The sequence below is a fragment of the Paroedura picta genome, chromosome 8, assembly GCF_049243985.1.
Source record: "Paroedura picta isolate Pp20150507F chromosome 8, Ppicta_v3.0, whole genome shotgun sequence".
In the NCBI taxonomy this organism is placed as follows: Eukaryota; Metazoa; Chordata; class Lepidosauria; order Squamata; family Gekkonidae; genus Paroedura; species Paroedura picta.
The window spans coordinates 2,179,501-2,200,326 of NC_135376.1; the positions used below are offsets into that span (position 1 = coordinate 2,179,501).

The 20,826-nt window shown below is 53.1% G+C and overlaps 1 protein-coding gene and 1 pseudogene across 1 annotated transcript; both read right to left on the reverse strand.

Moving 5' to 3' along the window:
* Positions 1-3,870: 3,870 nt before the first annotated feature.
* LOC143842804 (cytoskeleton-associated protein 5 pseudogene) lies at positions 3,871-8,139 on the reverse strand (annotated as a pseudogene).
* Positions 8,140-12,215: 4,076 nt separating this feature from the next.
* On the reverse strand, positions 12,216-20,004 carry SST (somatostatin). Its single transcript, XM_077348025.1, has 2 exons — positions 19,754-20,004; positions 12,216-12,651 (listed from the first exon to the last, which is right to left on the reverse strand). Exons 1-2 carry the CDS (start codon positions 19,892-19,894, stop codon positions 12,439-12,441), a joined length of 354 nt encoding a protein of 117 aa, XP_077204140.1. The 5' UTR covers positions 19,895-20,004; the 3' UTR covers positions 12,216-12,438.
* Positions 20,005-20,826: the final 822 nt, after the last annotated feature.

The window sequence follows — 20,826 nt, forward strand, 5'->3', positions numbered from 1 at the left end:
CAGTAACATTGCAACACAACATGAATAGCAGCAACAACGCTGGGGAGAACAAATTGTTCGGTCATGGAGGGGTGTTTGGGGGGGGCACGACCAGCAGGTGATCCAAGCCGGTGGTCCTCAAGCGAATGGGACTGTGGAAGTTCGGGCAGGGCTCTGGGTGGAACCACCCGGTGGGGGTGGGGTTTCTCCAATCAGGCTGAGCAGTCTGCACGGGAGTCATCCTGCGATCACTCGATCTCCTCAGAACCCTTTGCCCAAGCGTGGCTCATGAAGCGTGCCGAACATCTCCTAAGTCTTTGGCTGCAGCATCTAGCTGCGATGGGTGAACTTGAGCTACTGGATTCAGTTGGGGTGATTCTAAGAACACAGTTTGAAGTTCCTGCACCTCCCCAGCCTTTGTTGACACAGCCGGGACATTCCTTCTTCCACTGAGCTCACAGCTGAACCGGCTTCCCGAGAAGTCAGCTCCCCGTCTTCACTGGGCCAACTGCCATCGGTGGCAAGGGGGCTGTGACAGATACTCTGTGTTTAACTCATCCCCCTGCATTGCTGGTTTCTCTCCTTGCCCTGTGCCCAAAGGTTTGGTTGTTAGCTTAGAATCCTTGCAGAACTAGTTGGGGGGGGGGATCTGAGCCAGGTTTCCAGTTTGGTCTAAGGATTGGGCGGCCAACTCAGGGAAATCCCTGAAGATTCAGGGGTGGAGTTTGGGGAGGGCAAGGTTTAGGTAGGAAAGAGACCTCAGTGAGCTATAATGCCGGAGTGCCCCCCCCCTCTGAAACTGCCGTTTTCTACAGGGGACCTGATCTCTGTCACCTGGAGGCCAGTCACAGTCCCAGGAGCTCTGGAGACCTTACCAATGTTGGGACATGCATGAACTGTAGTGTGGATGAATCAAAAGCATATGAAGAATATCATCCAGGCAGCATCTAACTGACTGGCCCAGCTAGAAACTTCGTTGTCCTTTGAGCAAGCTTCCTTCCTGCTAACCTCCACAATAGACGGAATGAATACAGAAGAACAGTTAGACAGCTAGGGATCTCTCTCTCTCCCTCCCTCCCTCTCCCTCTCTCTCCAAAGTTTGTTCCTCTGCTTAGCAAAACTATTTTATTCTTTAAGCAGCATGGTGCTTGGCCCCTCTTTGCATAGTCAAACTCTAACAACCACCTGGAGGCTGGCCACTCAACATTTCCCATCGCTCCTGATGTGGCCTCTTGCCCCGGGAAACAGCTTCCCTGCCTTCCGGGTAACTCATTATCCTGAACGGCCATCCTTGAGTCCACAGACAGGCCTCCCAAATGCTTTGTATGTATCCTTTTGCCCTCGTGCTTCGGACTGCCTCCTCCTCAAGGCTGTTTCTCCTCCTGCCGACAGCTTTAGGGTGCTTAGGACTGATCCTGCGTTGAGCAGGGGGTTGGACTAGATGGCCTGTGTGGCCCCTTCCAACTCTGTGATTCTGTGGTTTGGCTGGCCTGATCAGGAGACGATGAGATCTGAAGGGTCCCCGCGAACAGTGTCTCCCCTTGCCAGGAACCAGCGGAGTCCCGGTGCTCTTTGTGCCGTTGGGCAGACGGGAGAAGCATGATTCCTCCCAGGCGCATGAATTGCAAATGAGAACGGCGGATTCTCTCCTTTGTGCCAAAGCAAACAGAGACATTCACCTCTTGGCAGTCCGCTGTTGACACAGAGCAAATCAGGGTCAGGAGGAGCAGCTTTAACTAACTCCGACTCCAGTCTGACAAAGGGCCTCTTGAAACAAGCCCTTCAGGACTGAGTGGCTAGAAGGATGGGGATGCCAGCCTCCAGGGGCCACCTGGAGATCCCCTGCTACTCTAGTCGATCTCCAGGCGCCCCTGGATAAAACCCCTGCTGTGTGTCGGAACGGGCAAGATCCGTCGTGTGCCTGATTCAAAAGCATATGAAGAATATCCTGCAGGGGGCATCGGAGGAGATATGTAGTTAGATGTTCAGATCTCTTGCCTCTGAATATGGAGGTTCACTTTAGCCCCCATGGCTAGCAGCCATTGATGGACTGATCCTGCGTGACTCAATCACGTCCCCTTTTCAAGCTGTCTCTTCCTCTGGCCATCACTACATCCTCTGGCAGTGAATCCCACATTTGAATCCCTCTCTGCGTGAAGAAGTATTTCCTTTGGTCTGTCCTGAATCCTTGAATTCTGGTCTTTTGGGAGAGGGAGAGAAACTCTTGCCAGCTATATCTCGTGTGTAAATGCACAAACCGAATCATGCGCCCAAGACTGCCTTGGCCTTCTTTCCTGCTGATCTTCACAGTGACCTTGTGAGGGGGGCTTCTAGTTAGGTTTGCCAACCTCCTGGAGTTAACTGGAGACTCACTCCTGTTCAGCTGGCAGAGATCGGTTCCTCTGGGGATAACGGCCCCTTGGAGAGGGGGTCTCTGTGGCCCTGCACCCTGCTGAAATCTCCCCCCTCCCCAAGCTCACCCTCCTTAGGCTCTGCCACCCCCCAAGTCTCCAGAAGTTTACCAACCCAGACCAGGACACCCTAATTCTAGAAAAACCTTCTCACGATGACCCTATTTCTAGGGGAGAGGAAGATCTGTCGCCTCATTCCCAAGGACTGGGCAGATCAGCATGGGAAGAAACGTGGAAAAGCATTAATATTTCAACCAGAGAGTTTTATTCATTTATTTCCTTTACAGGGTGCATATGAAGAAGAGCCTGCAGGGGACATCAGGGGAGATGTGCAGTGAGCAGATTAGATGTGCAGATGAGGAACTTCCCAGTATTTTTCAGATCATTTCTTCCTGTGTCCTAATTGGCACATTTAGAGACTTAGAATCATAGGATCATAGAATAATAGAGTTGGAAAGGACCTCCTGGGTCATCTAGTCTAACCCCCTGCACTGTGCAGGACACTCACAACCCTCTCGCTTATCCCCTGTCACCTGCCACCCCCTTGAGCCTTCCCAGAATCAGCCTCTCTGTCAGATGGCTCTCCAGCCTCTGTTTAAAAATCACCAAAGATGGGGAACCCACCACCTCCCGAGGAAGCCTGTTCCACTGAGGAACCGCTCTGACTGTCAGGAACTTCTTCTGGGTGTTGAGACGGAATTTCTTTTGAATTAATTTCATCCCATTCATTCTGGTCTGTTCCTCTGGGGCTAGAGAGAACAACTCTGCTCCATCCTCCCTTTTAAATACTTTAAATGGTTCTCAGATCCTCTCTCAGTCATCTCCTCTCCAGGCTAAACAGACCAAGCTCCCCCAGCCTTTCTTCATATGTCTTGGTCTCCAAACCCCTCACCATCTTTGTTGCCCTCCTCTGGACACGTTCCAGTTTGTCTACATCCCTCTTCAACTGGGGTGCCCAAAACTGACTCCAAGTGAGGCCAAACCAGAGCAGAGTAAAGCGGTCCCATCACCTCCCGTGATCTGGACACGATACTCCGTTTGATGCAGCCCCAAATCCCATTTGCCTTTTAAGCCACTGAGTCACACTGCTGACTCATGTTCAATGTATGGTCTACTAAGACTCCTAGATCCTTTTTGCACATGCTACTGCCAATACAAGTCCTCCCCCCCCCTTCTTGTTCTTCTGAGCACACTTCCTCCCTTTTGGCCTTCAGATGAAGAAGAACAGTTAATCAGTTAGGCCACTAGGACTCTCTCTCCTGTCTCCTCTCTCTCTCTCTCTCTCTTTAGAAAGTTGTTTCTATTCCCACTAAAGCAATTTATTCTTAAACAGCCGTCCCGTTTCCTATTTAAACTCTGCCAACCACATCCTCCATGCTTAGCGCTGGGCATTTGGTGCTGCAGATCCTTGTGCCAGGGGCTGAGGGGGAACGAGCAATGAAAATCCAAGCCTTCCCATCGAAAGCAAAAGACCAACACCTTTCTGAGCCATAGGTAGGTGGTTGATTTTATTGGGTACTTTTGTTCACCTCGTGAATGATTTGCTGTCCTGGAAGAAGAATCTGTTAGCCCAACGGTGGGTCCTCCAAACCCACAACACCAGGCTGGGGAGGCCAAGGCCGGAAGGACACAGCCCGGCCCTGTCTCAAAGCCGGCCTCTCGGGAGATCAGCTGCTTTGCTTGCCTCCTCTCTCAGCCTCGATCACCGCCAAGCCGTGCTTGACGTAACTGCGGAAGAGCAGGGAGCAGGTCTTCAAGAACGGCTCCAAGTTGGCCTCGGGGTGCTCCTTTTTGTATCCGTAGAGTTCTTCCAGGCCGGCCCGGGCGCTCTCTTTGCAGTTGATCTTCTTGAAAATGTCTTCCAGGGCGGGGTTGACCTTGCCTCCCACGGGCAGAGAAGGCTCCTTCTCCCTCCCTGCCCGGTCTTGGTCTGCTGAGGACCTCACCACCGTCCCCAGGTAGGCCTCCAGTTCAGACTCGCCTCGGTCCTGGATCAACAGGAGGTGGTCCAAAATCGCTGCTCCCTTCAGCTTGCAGAGGGTGTGGATCAGGGCCTTCAGTGCCCGGTGTGGGCAGTGGCTTGGGTAGTGCTGCAGTTTCTCCTCGGGAAAAGCCTTCATGAAGAGGTGTACGTCCAGCAGGACCTGGTCCAAACTGATGCTCTCGATTGTCTGTGGCAGGAGCCTGGCCATTTTCCACAAGCACTTGGCCACCACCTCAGTGAAGGCCAGGAGGCTCGTGGAGGCCATCAGACCCTCAGCCAGCAGTCCCAGCAAAGAGCTGAGTATTCTGGTCGGGTCCGATCTCTCCAGCACCTTCGTCATCAGGAGGTTGACGGACTGGGTGACCTCCTGCCCCTCCGGAAGGCCTCTGACTGGAGAATCCAGCAGTAAGTTGATCAGGAGGTTCACGAGGTCCTTCAGCACCCCGACTGAGGTTTCCTGAGCCAGGTTGGCCACCTGGAAGACGGAGACCATGCAGCGGACGACGCAGCCATAAAGCTCGAGGACTTTCCCCTTCTCGGTCTCCTCCTCGGCTGTCAGGTGCAGCCGTTGGATGAACTTCAGCTGCCGGAGGGCAGCTATCAAGAACTGGTTGATGTGGCCGGACATGGTCTTTGCCGCATTCTCCTGCCTTAGCAGCTCTTGGATCTCTGCTAGAGCTTCAATGCTGGTGCTGACGTCTCCGCTGGCTACATGGCAGATGGTCATATTGATGTTTCTCCCAGCTTGAGATTCGAGGCTCATAGTGCTGGGGACGTGGTCACTCTCCTCAGGACACGGGCTCCTAGCGTTCTCCACCTCAGTCCTTTCCTGGTGGAGAGTGGAGCATTCATCCCCCGGGTGGGCGCCGATTCCGTGGCTTCGTTTGCAGCCCTCTGCGGATGCCAACCTGATGCTCAGGTTGGAGACCTGCAGGCTGGCTTTCTCTTCTTTGACTCGCCGTGCTGCCTCCTCTCTTATGCTCTCCTCCAGGAAGTTCATGTGCTTCTCGGATATGCCCGCCAAGTTCTTGAAGGCCTCCGACCCATACACATCTTTGGCCGTGGTGATGACCCTCAAGGCAGCACTGTGGACAGCATTGCTGGAATCCCCCGTCAAGCTGATGATGGTCTTCAGAGCTTTGCTCGGGTTGGGCTGACAGACATCTGGGCCACGCTCCTTCAGGAGCCAACCCATCTCCTCCAAGCATCCCACCCGCTGGTTGGGGTTCTTGCCCCGGGCTCCCTCGAGGAGGAAACAGAAAGTCTTGGAGGCTGGGTAGATGAGGATGGTCTGCTTCACTATTCCCCGGACCTCTTTGAGGATGGACTCCTTGGTCGCCCCCATTTTCAGAAGGAGGTAGGGGAGGAAGGAGGAGGCCTCGCTCTCCGTCAGTTGGTAGTTCTCCCGAACGAGCAGATGAAAGAGTCTCTTGAGGTACTCCAAGCTCTTCATCAGCACCCATGTGTTAGTGTCGAAGAGCCGCAGGGTCAGCCATTTCAGGATGAGGTCCAGGCAGCTGATGACGCCCTCCTTCTCCACCTCCAGGTGCTTCGTCATGATGGTCAGGGCTCTGATGTGGTGCTGGAAGTTGGAGTGGAAGAGCTCCTCCTGGAGCCCACTTGACAGGCAGCTGCCCATCTGGGCCCTGAGCTGCTCAACGTACTTGCTGGTCGGGGTGCTGAAGTTCCACCTGAGGACCTTCAGGGCCTTCTCGTCCTTCATCCGTTGCTCTTTGGCTTTGGGAACGACCATGAAAATGGGCCCCAGCATGCCGCTGTCTTCCTTCGGGCCGTGTTTTGTCTTCATGCCCGGCATCCTCTTTGCCTTGGAGACGGTTCCTTCTGATTTGGCTTTTTTGGCCTCCAAGGGCAGCTTGGTGGGGATCGCATTTTCCGCAGCGAAGGAGGCCAGATTGCACTGTTGAGGAGGAGTCAGCTTGGACCAAAGCTTGCTCCTTGGCAACTTGGAAAGAGGGTCGCCAAGGGGGGTCACGGGCTTGGCTGACCACACTGCTTTGGTGTTCTCCAGTACCAGCAACACTTGATCTCTGGAAGCTGGTTTGAGTTTCCCAGCTGAGTCAGACATCCTCTCAAAACCAAGATGGAGCAGGAAGAACGGCAGGGCCTCTTGGGCTGCAGTGCGTGTTGTCTCGTGAGGATCCTCCAGGGACGAATAGAGGTAAGGCAGGCAGCGGACCAAGTCGGTGGTGGCCGAACTGGGACATGGCAGTTTCTCAGCCAGCCACCCCAGGATCCCCTGTTTTGGGGGACAGTTCTCCTTCTTCAGCTCCACAGAGAGATCCACTTCACTCAGCCATTCCTTCATGCCCGTCTGCTCGGCCCAGGCTTCCACGGTTTTGAGGGCCATGACTCTCACGCTGCTCTTGCTGTCTCTGAAAACTGCAACAAGCGGTGCACCTAGAGTTTCAACATGGTGCTTAATGCCTGGGCCCATAACCCGGGCAAGCTGCTGAAGGATCACAAGAGTCTGCTTCACAATGGCTTTATTGGAGTCCTGCAAGCAAGTTTTCAGGGCCACTGGGAGGTCCCCAAGACTGGGCTGGATCAACTTGACCTCCCCAAGAATCCGGGAGAGCTCCTCCAGACCTTCCCTGCGCACCTTGCAGCTCGAGTCCTGCATCTTCAGCATCAGCTCCTTGGAGATCCTCGTGCTGAGGTCCACCGCATTCGTCCTTCTGCAGAACTGTGCGTCTCCCCCTCTCTGCTCGCTCTCAGTTTCCTGGGACAGCTGGCCTCTGCCTCGCGTGGGAACAGGCAGGCTCTTGCCTTTCGCCTTCTCGAACTCAGCGTCGATCTGGGAGAGCAGAAGCGGCTTTTCATCCTCAAAGAAAGCCCTCAGAGGAGCACCCACACATAAGTACATCACCCCTAGGAGGTTGAAGGCAGAAGACCGCACATCAGGGTGTGCCGCAGCGAAGGCGGATTTCATGTAACGGACCAAGGTCTTCGCTTCCAGCCCGTCAAAGCCAAAGTCTTGAATGGCGCTGGCCAGCCAGTTGAGGGTTTCCGAATGTGTTCTGGGACTGTCTTGGGAAAAGGCCACTTCGGTGACCCTTCCGGCCGTCCACGGCAGCCCACACGCCTCTGCTACAGCAGTCAAGGCTTCCTTGGTGTCGTTCCCACAGATCACGTCCCCGATCTTATCCACCAGGTTTCCCAGGACGAATTGAGCAGCTGTTTTGGAGAAATTCCCCTTCTGGGCAATGAGGGTGACGATCCGGAGCTTCTTCTGCATCACCTGGAGCTTGGTTTCGTTCCATCCCGGTTCTTTGTCCAGCATCCTCACCAGAGCCTGGCAGGGCACCTGGCTCTTCTCCATCTTCTCCAGCGCCTTCTCAAAGGCCTCCAGGCAAGCGATGCGTTCTTTCCAGTTGCTGCTGTCCAGATGTTGGAGGCAGGAGGCGGGAAGGACAGCTGCTGCTTCCAGCTCACATGATTCTTCTGAGAGTTCCTTCTCCGGCACGTTCCTAGGATCTAGCATCTTGACCGGCCTTGAGTTCTAGAACCTGGGCGGACCACGTAGGGCATGGTGGCTTCACCCTTCCTTGGGCAGGGCTCTCAGCTCCGCGCGTTGCTTGGCCGAGCGCATTCCATCACAAACCGGAGATATGTCCGAGGTGTTCTCCGATGTTCTGTGCGGCCCCCCCACCTTCCACCCTACCCCTCCAGAAGGGAGGTGATGGTTCCCAGAGAGAGGGAAGGGGGTCTTCCTAAGGGATTGCCGCTCTGGCTGATCAGCTGGTCACCCTTGGCAGAAGGCTGGCATTGTGATGTCGCTGAGGTGTCATTGGGGCTTCAGCGAGGCCAGGGCAAGGCCAGAGAGACCTCAGGGAGTGAGGACTTAATAATTATTGTTGGAAGACACTGTAGAGTGGGCTTCCTTTGCTGTTAGAGTTCAAATATGCAAAGAGGTGCAGATTAAGAAGAGACACGAACCTTGTGGAGGCAAAGGAAGAGAGCAAGGGTGGCATGTGAGGCACTACAGGAAGTCAGAGATAAGAACATGTCCAGATCGCTTCCCGATTCCCTCCCTGAGCATCCCCGGTATCACACCTGCCTTTTCTTCAGCACGGCAGTCACACCCAGATTCGACACCTCCCCTGAGTCATCTACCAGGAGCCCAGGAGCTCTCCCAGAAAGCCAGGTGTGACTGGAATACACTGTTGTGGGTGGGTGTGTCTCGAGTGGGGCCCAGATGTGCCGTGTGAGCAGTAGCCTGTGCCGAGGGCAAGAGGATTGTTTTGGGTCTGCCTGCTGCCCTCTGAACGAAAGAGCGGCTTCTTGGCTTTCCCTACCCCCGACTCACCCACCCCCGCTCCATTTCGATTCTCTGGGGAGCCTTTCTCTCACACACAATGGAGGGTGACAAATGTACTCCACCTGCCTCGAATGGCAGGCAAATGCCCTCTCGCGCACACCTGCACACCTGCTCTTATGAGTCACTGGATTCTGCAATCAGAGATACAACGCATTTCCTAGAACAGGGGTAGTCAAACTGTGGCCCTCCAGATGTCCATGGACTACAATTCCCAGGAGCCCCTGCCAGCATTCGCTGGCAGGGGCTCCTGGGAATTGTAGTCCATGGACATCTGGAGGGCCGCAGTTTGACTACCCCTGTCCTAGAAGAAGCGAGGAGGGGAAGTGCAATCATTTGCTCAGGACTGGGTTTTAGGCCCCTCCATGAGGATCTTCCGGAGATGCAAGCACAGCACCTGCGCAGACATCAGGGGTTCCCAGCAAGTTCCCAGGAGCTGTGCGATTGGCTATTACAAGGCCACTGTGTTACCCAAGTCTCCACTTAATTCAGGGCACAATTGGCTTGGAGACTCAGCAAGAGGCAGGTGAGATCTCCAACTATGTGTAGCAGGATTGTCCCCGTGAGAACTCTCAGAAATAATCAGATTTCTGAGCCGGTAGGGTTTTTATTCAGAACAGGGTAAAACAAAATAAAATGCACACGATAAACGCACACAAGAGCTAGCTAAGAAAGGCAGGGAGGAACCAGGAGAGTTTTTGATGCGGAACACATCTTCTGGCGCACCTCCGGGGCAGAAATGGGTACGAACATGGATGTCCGTAGTCCTGCCCCAGGAAGCACGCCAGAAGAGGCAAGGGCAGTCACAGGGCAGCACAACAGCAGGCCGGGCCAGTGCTGCTGCAAGAGGTAAGGAGAGGGGGAAGAGGGAGTCTGGGGGTGGGTCTGAGGGAGGGGGAGGGACCCAGACTGAGGCCTGGCTGGTATCCATATTGGTCCATTTTGGCCCAGGAAGTGCACTCAAGGTAATGGGGTTATATTAAGAGGTACGTTTTTGGCTCTTTGTGTTCTAAATGATCCCTCAGCAGGAGGAGGGGTCTGACTTCTAACAATTGTGTGCACTAAAATAAATGTACTCAGGCTCTTTCCCCACAAGAACATGAGACGACGAGCCCTGCTGGATCAGACCAGGGGTCCATCTAGTCCAGCTTCCTGTCTCACCCAGGGGCCAGCCAGTTCCTCTGATGTTGCCTCCTGGCACTGGGATTCAGAAGCTGGAGGTTCCCTTCAGCCACTACGGCTAATAGACGTACAGTTAGGGATGCCAGCCTCCAGGTGGGGCCTGGGGATCCCCTGGAATGACGGCTCATTTCCAGACTGCAGAGATCAGTTTCCCTAAAGAAAATGGCTGTTTTGGAGGGGGCTCCTTTTTTATTTTATTTTATTTTATTTTATTTTATTTTATTTTATTTTATTTTATTTTATTTTATTTTATTTTATTTTATTTTATTTTATTTTATTTTATTTTATTTTATTTTATTTTATTATTTCAGCCTGCCACTCCCACGAAGGCTCATGGTGGGTAACAACATCCATAAAATCCCCAAAATAAAATTACCCCTAAGAATTGAAAGCCCAAACTACACTCCTTGACATTCTCCCCCACTGATCTCCCTGACCTCACCAGGCTCTACCCCCATAGCTCTAGGAGTTCCCCAATGTGGGACTGGCCACCCTATCCCCCAATTTCCTCCCTGGGCTGGGGGCACCTGGAAACCCCATGTCCAGCACATTATCCAAACACATGTTGACAAAGGCTTTGTGGTTTTTGGTAGCATTGTTGTGCTTGATTTCGTTCCCAGACATGAGTCTTCAGAGCCACGTCCTAATGTGAGGACCAGAATGATCTATGATCTATGAAAAATTCTTCCTGGTCTTTCTCCCACCCACCCCACCCCCAGGTCTATCCTATGGATGAGCTCCAACATGGTTCAGAACCATCTGTTGCTGCTGTTTTTAAATCTTGGGACGGAGATGCGAGAAAGACCTTGGAGATTGCCATGGCTTGATTAATTTTACAGTCAGATCAGTCCATCAGTGGGACCAGGCTGCCTTGGGATGTGGTGGGCTCCCCTGCACTGGCAGTCTTCAGGCAGCAGCAGGACCAACATGTTTCAGGGACAGTCTAGGCTGGTCTTCCAATGAGCAGCGAGTTGGACAAGCTGGCCTGTATAGCCCCCTCCAACTCTATGATTGTATCCGTTGAGGCTGGAAGGGGCTGAAGGCTGAGAGCTGATGGGAGCTGAACTGACTCACGGTTCTTTCTGGAAATGCATTGCCCTGTTATCTGATGTGTGTCCCCAATCTAAGGGAGTCCAACAAAACAGGTACTGGAGTTCAGGGTCCCAGTTTCAATCCCTGGCATCTCCAGGAGAGAGGTGATGCACAGGTCCGGTACCTGAGACCCTGGGAATCTGCTGCCGTCTGAGTAGACTATTCCTGACCTTGAGGGACCAATTATCTTAGTCAGTATAAGCCCCTGTGTGTACCTGGAATCCTGCTGCTGGACACTTGCTGACTAGAAATCATTCTATGGGAAATGATTATAATCCTGAATATCTGTATAGCACTTTTGGCTGTTCAAGGTGAGTCTTTTTAATTTATTAAATTTCCAAGGGTTTTTGTGTACATCTTAATAAGGCCGGTCTGGGTGATTATTCTGATACTGCGACGAGGTGGTTCCAACCCCCTGCACTATGCAGGACACTCATAACCCTATTGCTCATCCACTGTCACCTGCCACCCCCTTGAGCCTTCACAGAATCAGCCTCTCCATCACATGGCTCTCCAGCCTCTGCTTAAAAATCTCCAAAGATGGAGAACCTACCACCTCCCGAGGAAGCCTGTTCCACTGAGAAACTGCTCTAATTGTCAGGAACTTTTTCCAGAGGTTTAAACTGAATTCCTTTTGCATTAATTTCCTCCCATTGGTTCTGGTCCATCCCTCCAGGGCAAGAGAGAACAACTCTGCTCCATCCTCTACATGGCAGCCTTTTAAGTACTTGAAGATGTTTATCAGACTCTCACTTGCCTCCTCTCCAGGCTAATCCTATAAACAGAAATATAATCCTATAAACAGAACATCTCTCAGATGTTCCAAATATACCATAAATACTCTGCACATGCCCCCAAGCTATGTTCTTTAAATGCCAGTAATGTGCTCTGCACTTGACTGTCTGTGTTCAGGATCAGTACATGAACTATATACAGTCAAAGTTTTTAAAAACACCGGGCAGGGGAAGGAAGGACGGACGGACGGACAGAAGGAAGGAAGGAAGGAAGGAAGGAAGGAAGGAAGGAAGGAAGGAAGGAAGGAAGGAAGGAAGGAAGGAAGGAAGGAAGGAAAATTCAATGACCAGAAAAGCTAAAAACCATGACACTTTGAAACATAAACTTTATTGCCACAAAGAATGAAAAATAGCACATGAGGGTGGTTTCCCAAGTTGGGTTGGGTGGGGCTGGGTGTCTCATGGTGAAGAAGTCAAGAATCACACACTCGAGGAAATTGTGTACAATTGAAACAGAATGTTTTATTAAAACAACTTCAATTTAAATCAAAACTTTTTGTGGTTTTTTTTTTCCATTTTACCTTAACAGTGTGTTATATTTTACAGTCTTCAGCTCCTGACGTGAAGGGGGGTGAGGGCGGGGAGGAGAGAGAGAGAGAGAGAGAGAGAGAGACGCTGGAGAGGGGGGGGGCAGAGGAGGAAAGGAAGAAATCTCCAAAGCTAACAGGATGTGAACGTTTTCCAGAAGAAATTCTTGCAACCGGCTTTCCGTTCTCTGGGTGCCAGAGCTGGGTTCAAGTTGGCCGACCTCTCCAGCTCCAGCCGCACCTCGTCTTGGTCTGCACCGCGGGAGACGTCATCTGCCTCCAAGGCTTCATTTTCTGCCTGGTTTGGTTCTGAGAGGAGTTCTGCTAGGAAGTACTTGGCCAGTTCCTTTAGAGAGAAGAAAAAAACCTCTCGTCAAAACTTATTTGAGTCAGGCAGGGTTCAAGGGGACGTTCCTCTGGACACCTGATCTTGACGTTCATTTGGAGATTGTAAAAAGGCCAATGGTGCAAAACCAGCTAGAGCCTATGGATAGAGCTTTACTGGAGCTTTTCTCCAGGGGTGGCCAAACAGTGGCTCTCCTGATGTCCATGGACTACAATTCCCACGAGCCCCTGCCAAATGGCAGGGGCTCATGGGAATTGTAGTCCATGGACATCAGGAGAGTCACCGTTTGGCCATCCCCTGCTCTTTTCTTTCTTTTATTAGAACCCACTTCATCAGAAGCCTGAAGCACCAACGACAGCCCCTGCGGTGCCCGGGATAGAACATCTGACTGGGTTCTGAGAGACTTGTGTTCGAATCCCAACCTTGCCATGGAACGTTGGAGGGGGACCCTGAGCTGGGCCTGAATTCCCTTAGCCCAAACCTACCTCGCATTGTTTGCTATGAAAATGAATTGCGGGCGAGGGAGCCAAGTTTACCACCTCTATCTCTGTACAGAGGATTTGTAGAATCATAGAATCAGAATCATAGAATCATAGAGATGGAAGGGGCCATACAGGCCATCTAGTCTAACCCCCTGCTCAATGCAGGATAGAATCACAGAATCATAGAGTTGGAAGGGGCCATACAGGCCATCTAGTCCAACCCGCTGCTCAATGCAGGATAGAATCACAGAATCATAGAGTTGGAAGGGGCCATACAGGCCATCTAGTCTAACCCCCTGCTCAATGCAGGATAGAATCACAGAATCATAGAGTTGGAAGGGGCCATACAGGCCATCTAGTCCAACCCGCTGCTCAATGCAGGATCAGCCCTAACCATCCTAAAACTCTATTCATGAAGACAATATTCTGCAATATCGGGTAAGATTTTGTTGTTTTTTCACCCCAAAAAGGGAGTTTGCTGTGAAATCAGCAAGAGAACTGCAGAAAACCGAAAACTGCCAATTTTTATTCTAGCTTAAATATAAGGCGATGCAGCTGCTAGTGCATAAAGACGGATGCAAAAGAAAAATATGTTATAATGTGCCGACGACGCTCCTGTTTATTTTTGTTGATTTTAAGTTTTCCCTTGAGGAAGAGCACGTCTGTATTTGAAGACCATCGGAAAACAGGGGACCAGCTTTTCAATGAAGCTCCTTTGGCCCCTTTGGCTTGTTTTTTCCTGCATTCTCACGTGGAACATCTTGCACATGTGTGCATGCGTGTCTGTTTTGCTGCTCGTGCTGGCCTCAGCCACAGCTTCCCAGAATGACGGTGCTGCCTGCTACCTGCCCCTCTCAGTAAATGTACAACCATCAGATCGGATGACCCACATGTGGGTCCGTTGCCCTTCCCTACACTGGAGGAGTCCCCTTGTAGAAGTGTTAGAATATAAGAGAGGCCATGTTGGATCAGGCCAGTGGCCCCTCCAGTCCAATCCTGTGCCACACAGGGGCCAAAACCTGTCAAAAGCTCCACCATTGGGGCCAGAACCCCAGAGGCCCTTCCACAGTTGCCCCCCCCCCAAGCACCAAGAAGAAAGAGCATCCCTGCCCCAGATGTCAGGACATCAGAGAAGCCAAGATGGAGCAAGTCAATGGCTCCTCCCATCCAACACTCTGGGACTCACAGTGGCCAAACCCCAGCGCCCATCAGGAGACCCACCAGCAGGACCATAGCTCCAGAAGCCCTCCCCCTGTTTCCCTCCAAGCACCAAGACGACAGAGCATCCCTGCCCCAGGCAGAGTGTGACATCTAGACCTTGGGGCTCACAGCCACTCATGGCCCTCTGCTCTGGAGGTTTCTCCAAATAGCCCTTGAAGCTGTCTGTGCTTGTTGGTGCTGCTGTGGCAGAGGATTCCATGTGCTCATTATACTGTGGATCAGGGGTAGTCAAACTGCGGCCCTCCAGATGTCCATGGACTACAATTCCCATGAGCCCCTGCCAGCATGGACATCTGGAGGGCCGCAGTTTGACTACCCCTGCTTTGGGTGAAGGACTTCTATCTCTCTAGTCCAAGCCTACTGCTCTAGCCATGAATCCTTGGATGGGAGAATGGGAGTGACATTCTTCTTTCTCCGCCTTCTCTGTCCCATGCATAATTTTGCAAACCTCTCTGGTGTCAAATTGGTTGTCATCCACAAAAGGACAGTGTGAAATCCTGACTTCAAGCTGAATTCTACTGAAGCCGAACTCATGCTAAAATTCCCACAGATTGATAGAAAAAAATGAAATTGGAGTGAATGAGGGGGGAGAGGGGGGGTTTCGAGCAGGCTAGAAGTGGTCATCAATGCAACTTGACCTGTACCTATTCTGAACATGCTGGGCCATGCACTTTCAATGCGCCTTTGCCACTGGCTTTTCCTGCACAAAACAGGAAAACCTGCGTCTAAAGTGCATTTTCCGACATGTGCGGAATGTGTCCTGGCCTCTTTCTGCCTTTACGTGTTTGAATTAAACTGAGAACTTGGGAGTTCGTCTTCGGAACTGACTGGCAGAAGATCCAAGATTGTCAAACGGAATCGCTGCTTCTCACGAGGGGCCCGTTGCCCCTGGAGGCGAAGATGACCATTGGCTTGAATTTCTTTCGCCATCAAGCTGCAGCTGACTTAGGGTGACGCAGCAGGCTTTTCAGAGCAAGAAACTTCCTGGCTGCTTTGCCATTTCCTGCCTCATTTTCCTGCCCAGGACTTCCTTGGGGGTCTCCCATCCAGGTACCAACCAGGGCCCACCTACTCAGCTTCTGTCCCGGTCAGGAAATCCATAGGCGGAGATGGGTCTAAAAGGGGGCAGGTTTAGGGAGGACAAGCCTTCTGTTGCCCTGGATTGGATGATCCAGACTAGCCTGATCTCAACAGATCTTGGAAGCTAAGCAAGGTGGACCCTGGTTAGGGCTTGGATGGGAGACCACCAAGGAAATCCTGGGTTGCTGTCTAGAGATAGACCAGGAGAAACCACCTACACGCAGGGGTGACCAAACTGTGGCTCTCCAGATATCCACGGACTACAATTCCCACAAGCCCCTGCCATCATTTCCCGGCAGAGGCTGATAAATTTCTTGCCATGAAGAAACTAGGATGTGCCCTTCAGTACCAAGGACAGGGACCGATAACTCGAAGGCCCGGGCCTACAATGATTCCGGTGGGTCGCAGGGTTGGTCTGAAGCAGCAGCAGGACAAAACTTGAGTCCAGGAACACCTTTAGGTCCAACCAAGTCTTACTCGGGATGTAAGTGTGTAAGAGAGCGTGGTGGAGACAAAAGAAGCATCCTGAGAGGTTCTCTTTAAATCACTCTCTGGGTCCCCAGTTGCAAATGCATCTGTCCCTTCATCTCAACATTTTAATTTCCTTGACTATTCCCCCGTACTCCCAGGCTTGAACTCAAACGAATGGTGGCCCTATAAAATTAGCTAGTTATTCCTGTCTGGCCCTTTTATCTCTTAAATGACTTCCTTATGCCGTGTATTAGCCCATGATCCACTCGCTACTTCTAAATATGGTCTGGTAACCTCCACTTCATTGCCTGTGCACACAACAGCTTACATCTCGAATAAAATCTTAAAGGAGGCCCCGGACTCAAATGGTCCTAAGCGGGCTGTTGTTCCCAGTTCCTAGACTTGGGCCAGAACCTTTCCTTTCCTTGGCCCGGGATGGACCGATAACTCCTGGACCCCGCTGGCTATCAGGAAGAGAAAGCTGGCCACAATCCGTTTTTCATTGGCCCATTCGACAGATTCCACACAACTTTTCAATGGCAGATAAGATCAGTTGATCTCCCTTCTGTTGCTCCACACGTTTTCACCACCCGTCTGCTGGAACAAAGGAAGCCCTTGGGAGCGGACAGAACTGCTGTCTACTGAGTCAGACTCCCGGTCAATCCAGGGACTGCCTACTCTGACTGGCAGCAGCTCTCCGAGATCCCAGGGAGAGATCTCTCTCATCATCTGCTCCCAGATGCTTTTTAAGGGCGGACATTGGAGACTGAGGTGGGGGCCCTCGGTGTGCAAACCAGGTGCTCTCCCACTAAGACCAACTTGCATAGAGCCAACTTGAAACGGGGAAGAGGGACCGCTTCTAATCAGGGGAACTGGACTTGGTTCCCCACTCCACATTCAGCCACCTTGGGCCAGGCACAGTTCTCTCAGAGCTCTCTCAGCCCCACCTACCTTACAGGGCATCTGTTGTGGGGAGGGGGAAGAGAAAGGTGCTTGACAGACTCGTTGAGACTCCTTCAGGTAGTAAAAAGCAAGAGGCAAAAACAAAAAACAAAAAACGCCAGCTCTTCTTCTTCTTTGTATCCAAGCCTGTTTTGCAGAATATAGCTGAGTGTGCATAACAAGCCCTCACAAGGATTCAACAAGGGGAGAAGGATGACTGATGTCCCGCCTCCCTTATCCTACCATGATTTTTCCCCTTTGCCACACTAGTTCTCTATGGCAGGGGTAGTCAACCTGTGGTCCTCCAGATGTTCATGGACTGCAATTCCCATGAGCCCCTGCCAGCGAACGCTGGCAGGGGCTCCTGGGAATTGTAGTCCATGAACATCTGGAGGACCACAGGTTGATAACCCCAGCTCTATGGCATTGGGCCACTTACATGGGTGTGCCCCACAAGGGACTCCAAAGCCGTTATTCGGTTGGCAAGGAGATATATTTGCCATGGGTGGGTGTGGCGCATTCTTCCCATGGTGGCTCTTTTCAGGGCTCAGGGCCTAACTTCTCCCACCACCCAATGACCGCTGCCTCTGGGAGGGGGGAGGGAGGGAGCGGTCTCTGGAATCCAAAGCAAACCCACTTCTGCCATGTGAAAGCAACACGGTAGGAGCCAGGTCTGCACAGAAGCCAGAAGCTGGAATAGGCAGCCTTTACTGGCCCTTCCAACTCGGCTGTATTTCGGCTGTAATGCTCAGTGTAGCCTTTCCTTTCATCGGATCAGTCAGGTATCCTTTTCTAGAACCACATTGACCTATTTAAACTGGCGATCTAGCTCAAAGGGAGAGCCTCTGCTTGGCCCGCAGATGGTCCCTGGTTCAATCCCCATGGCATCTTCAGTTGAAAGACAAGGAGGGGGGAAATGGGGAAGGGAGCAAGCTATGCCTGGGACCGCGGAGAGGGGCTCCCGGTCTGAGCGGACAGTCCTGACCGTGATGCCCCAATGGCAGCTTCGCATGTGTTCTTATGTGCATTTATGACATTCAAATAGGAAAAGCATTTTGAAAATAGTCACCAGCCAGGGACCAAATGTTTGAGCTGACAAAAGCGTATGCCAATGAAAAACATTTGAGGCACCCCGGGGCTCTGTCATTTATCTGCCCTTTTATTCTCAGCCTTAGTTTACAGCCAGCCTTTGGGTCCAGCAGACCTGTGGCTACAAGAAGATGCCCAGTGGGTTAGGCCAACAGATCAGTCAGACTCCCTGGTTCCCCTAGGGTGAGGCAGTTGTTTGGGAGAAGCTGGAAAAGGAGGCAATTTAGTAAAGGGGTAGTCAGACTGCGGCCCTCCAGATGTCCATGGACTACAATTCCCATGAGCCCCTGCCAGCGAACGCTGGCAGGGGCTCATGGGATTTGTAGTCCATGGACATCTGGAGGGCCGCAGTCTGACTACCCCTGATTTAGTACCTTCCTGTGGAATGTTCCCAGCCTCTGGAGCTCCAAAGCAAGACTTCCACTGAACAAGGAGGTTCCATTCAGCTATGACAGCTATTATCCCAAAGGGACAGAGTCCCAGAAAGTTTCACAGTCACGGTGGAATTATCAGTGACCAGATGTTCAGGTGGCTGGAGGGGATAGGGAAGATTGCCCAGGCTAGGATCAGAATTCGAATCAAACTGCCCAGGGAAGCCGGGAAGCTCTGGAAGACGGCATATCTGCTATGGGAGAGGGTATGATTCCCCATTTCCTCCTTGGCTCTTTCAGGTTTCATCCAGTCTGGCTAACCAGTAGCCTACATCACAAGCTGTCCAAGCTGTTGGCACATTATTAATTTTCCTGTTTGCTTTTTCGACTCTCTCTCCCCGCTGCTGTATGATGGGTGGCCTTTATCGTACGAAGTTCCCCAGGGCTTCCACCCCGCCCCCCTCCGGCCTCCGTTCATGGAATTTCTCTTTGGATCGTTCCACCTCAGTCAATTTGTGTGTGCGCCTGCATGTCTCTTGAACGCTTCTTTGGAAAGAAGGCTGAGAAATCCACAAAGTTACATTAAAAAAAAAAAAACCTAGAGGACCCCATGTACATTAAACTTGATTGGATAAGAATGTACAGTAAAATCCTAATTTCTTCCAGTCCAGGCTGGCCAGGGATTCTGGGCATGGGATTGGGGTCACTGTGGGAGTGGTGGTGAATTTCCTGCATTTTGCAGGGGGTTGGACTAGATGACCCTAGAGGTCCCTTCCAACCCTTCTAGGTGGCCTCAGAGGGACTCAGTCCCTATGGAGCCTGCTTAGGATAGCAACCTGAGCGTCCCATTTCTAGGTCCCCGCCCACGCACAGCCCCGCCTATGTCCTTTTCTGCTCCGGCAGGTCCAAGAGAATCTGAGCTTGAAGCCCTCTTCGAGAAACTCTTTGGGCTGCTTCTGCCAGGGGCAGCGGGGCTCCAAGACCCATTGTCCAAAGAGAGGGGCCGCGGATCAAGCCAAAGCAAGCAGACCCGGAGCTGTCCTCCAGCACCAACCTGGCGAGAGTTTAGGAGAAGGAAGGGAGTTGGGTTTTGTACCCCACTTTTCACTGCCCGAAGGAGTTTCAGAGTGGCTCACAATCGCCTCCCCTCCCTCTCCCCACAACAGGGAAGGAGGTGAGCCTCAGAGAGCTCTGAGAGAACTGTGACTGGCCCCAGATCACCCCGCCTGTGGAGGAGTGGGGAATCAAATCTCCAGATTAGAGGCCACCACTCTTAACCCCACCCTGGCTCTCTAGAACCGACGACCCCCATTCTCCCAAGATGGGGGGGAGGGGCTGAAATGCCTTCTGCACTGGCTCCGACGCACTCTGCTTTTCTCGGCCGGGTGTCTGTCCCGGGGGTGGGGTGGGGGGGTCCTGAGGTGCTCCTGGGCGGCCCTGGCTTACCTGTTTCCCCGCCGCTGCGGCCAGGGACTTCTGCAGGAACTGCCGGAGACGGGGGTCGGAGGGCGCGGCGGCCGCGGAGCTGAGCGCCAGGGCGACCGAGACGAGCAGGGCTAGGGCGCGCTGGAGGCGGCTGGTGAGCATGGCTGCGCAGGGCGGACGAGGAAAACCGCGAGGAGGAGGACGGAGGGCGGGCGCAGCGGGGTGGGGGCCGTCGCTGGTGCCGAGGCGGGTGTCTGGGCTCTCCGCCGAGGCGCCCCCTTTTAAAGCCTGCCTCTGACGTCACGGCGGAGGCGCCCCCCACCCGCCGCCCAAAGGAGCCGCCCTTCCGACGCCCCGCGAAGCCGCCCGAGCAGCGCCCCGACGGGGGGGGGGGGAGCCTGCCGTCTCCGACTGGGTGATTTAGGAGACGGGGCGACGCTCTTTCCGCTCACCCGCTCTGCTCACACCCTCCCCAGGCAGGGTTGGGGGCGGGGGTGGGCAAGGGTCGCCCGGAGGCGTCTCTGGCCGGGCTGAGCGGCGCGGGGGCGGGCGGCGGGTGGACTTTCTGCCGGGAGGGAAAGTGACCCGCGAGGTGAAAGTGACCAGGGGGAAGGCGGGCGGCGCTGAAACTGACCAAGCGCCGCCGCCCGCTCTGCCCATCCGGATCCGTTCCCCCTTTTTTTGCGGGGCGGCCTTGAGTCAAGGGGTAGAAAGATTTTTAACTCATAAAGCCCCCCCCCCCCTGGAGTCTGCTAGTGGCTGTCCGCCGGCACGAGCGCATGAGGCCGCTGGATCGGACCCTCGGGCCCTCCGAGCTAGCATCGTCTGCTCAGGCTGGCAGCGGCCCCGCGGGGTTTAAGGCACGGAGCGCTTGCACGCGGAAGCTTCGGCCTCGAGTAAAACTGCGCCGGCCTTACAGGGGCCGCTGGGGCCCAAGTTCCTTCTGCGGCTTCTGAGCAGCAGGGCGACCCACCTGCCTCTATCACTGAGAGCGAGTTTGGTAAAGTGGCTAAGAGAACCCGCTTTGATCCCCCACTCCTCCTCCTGCAGCCAGCTGGGTGACTGTGGCACACAAAGTTCTCTCTGAGCTCTCT

Excerpts from the sequence above, each read along its gene's own strand:
- SST (XM_077348025.1), bottom strand. The coding sequence starts at position 19,894 with ATGCTCACCAGCCGCCTCCAGCGCGCCCTAGCCCTGCTCGTCTCGGTC. Across the intron at positions 12,652-19,753 it reads CCGCAGCGGCGGGGAAACAG|GAACTGGCCAAGTACTTCCT; the intron begins GTAAGCCAGGGC and ends TTCTCTCTAAAG.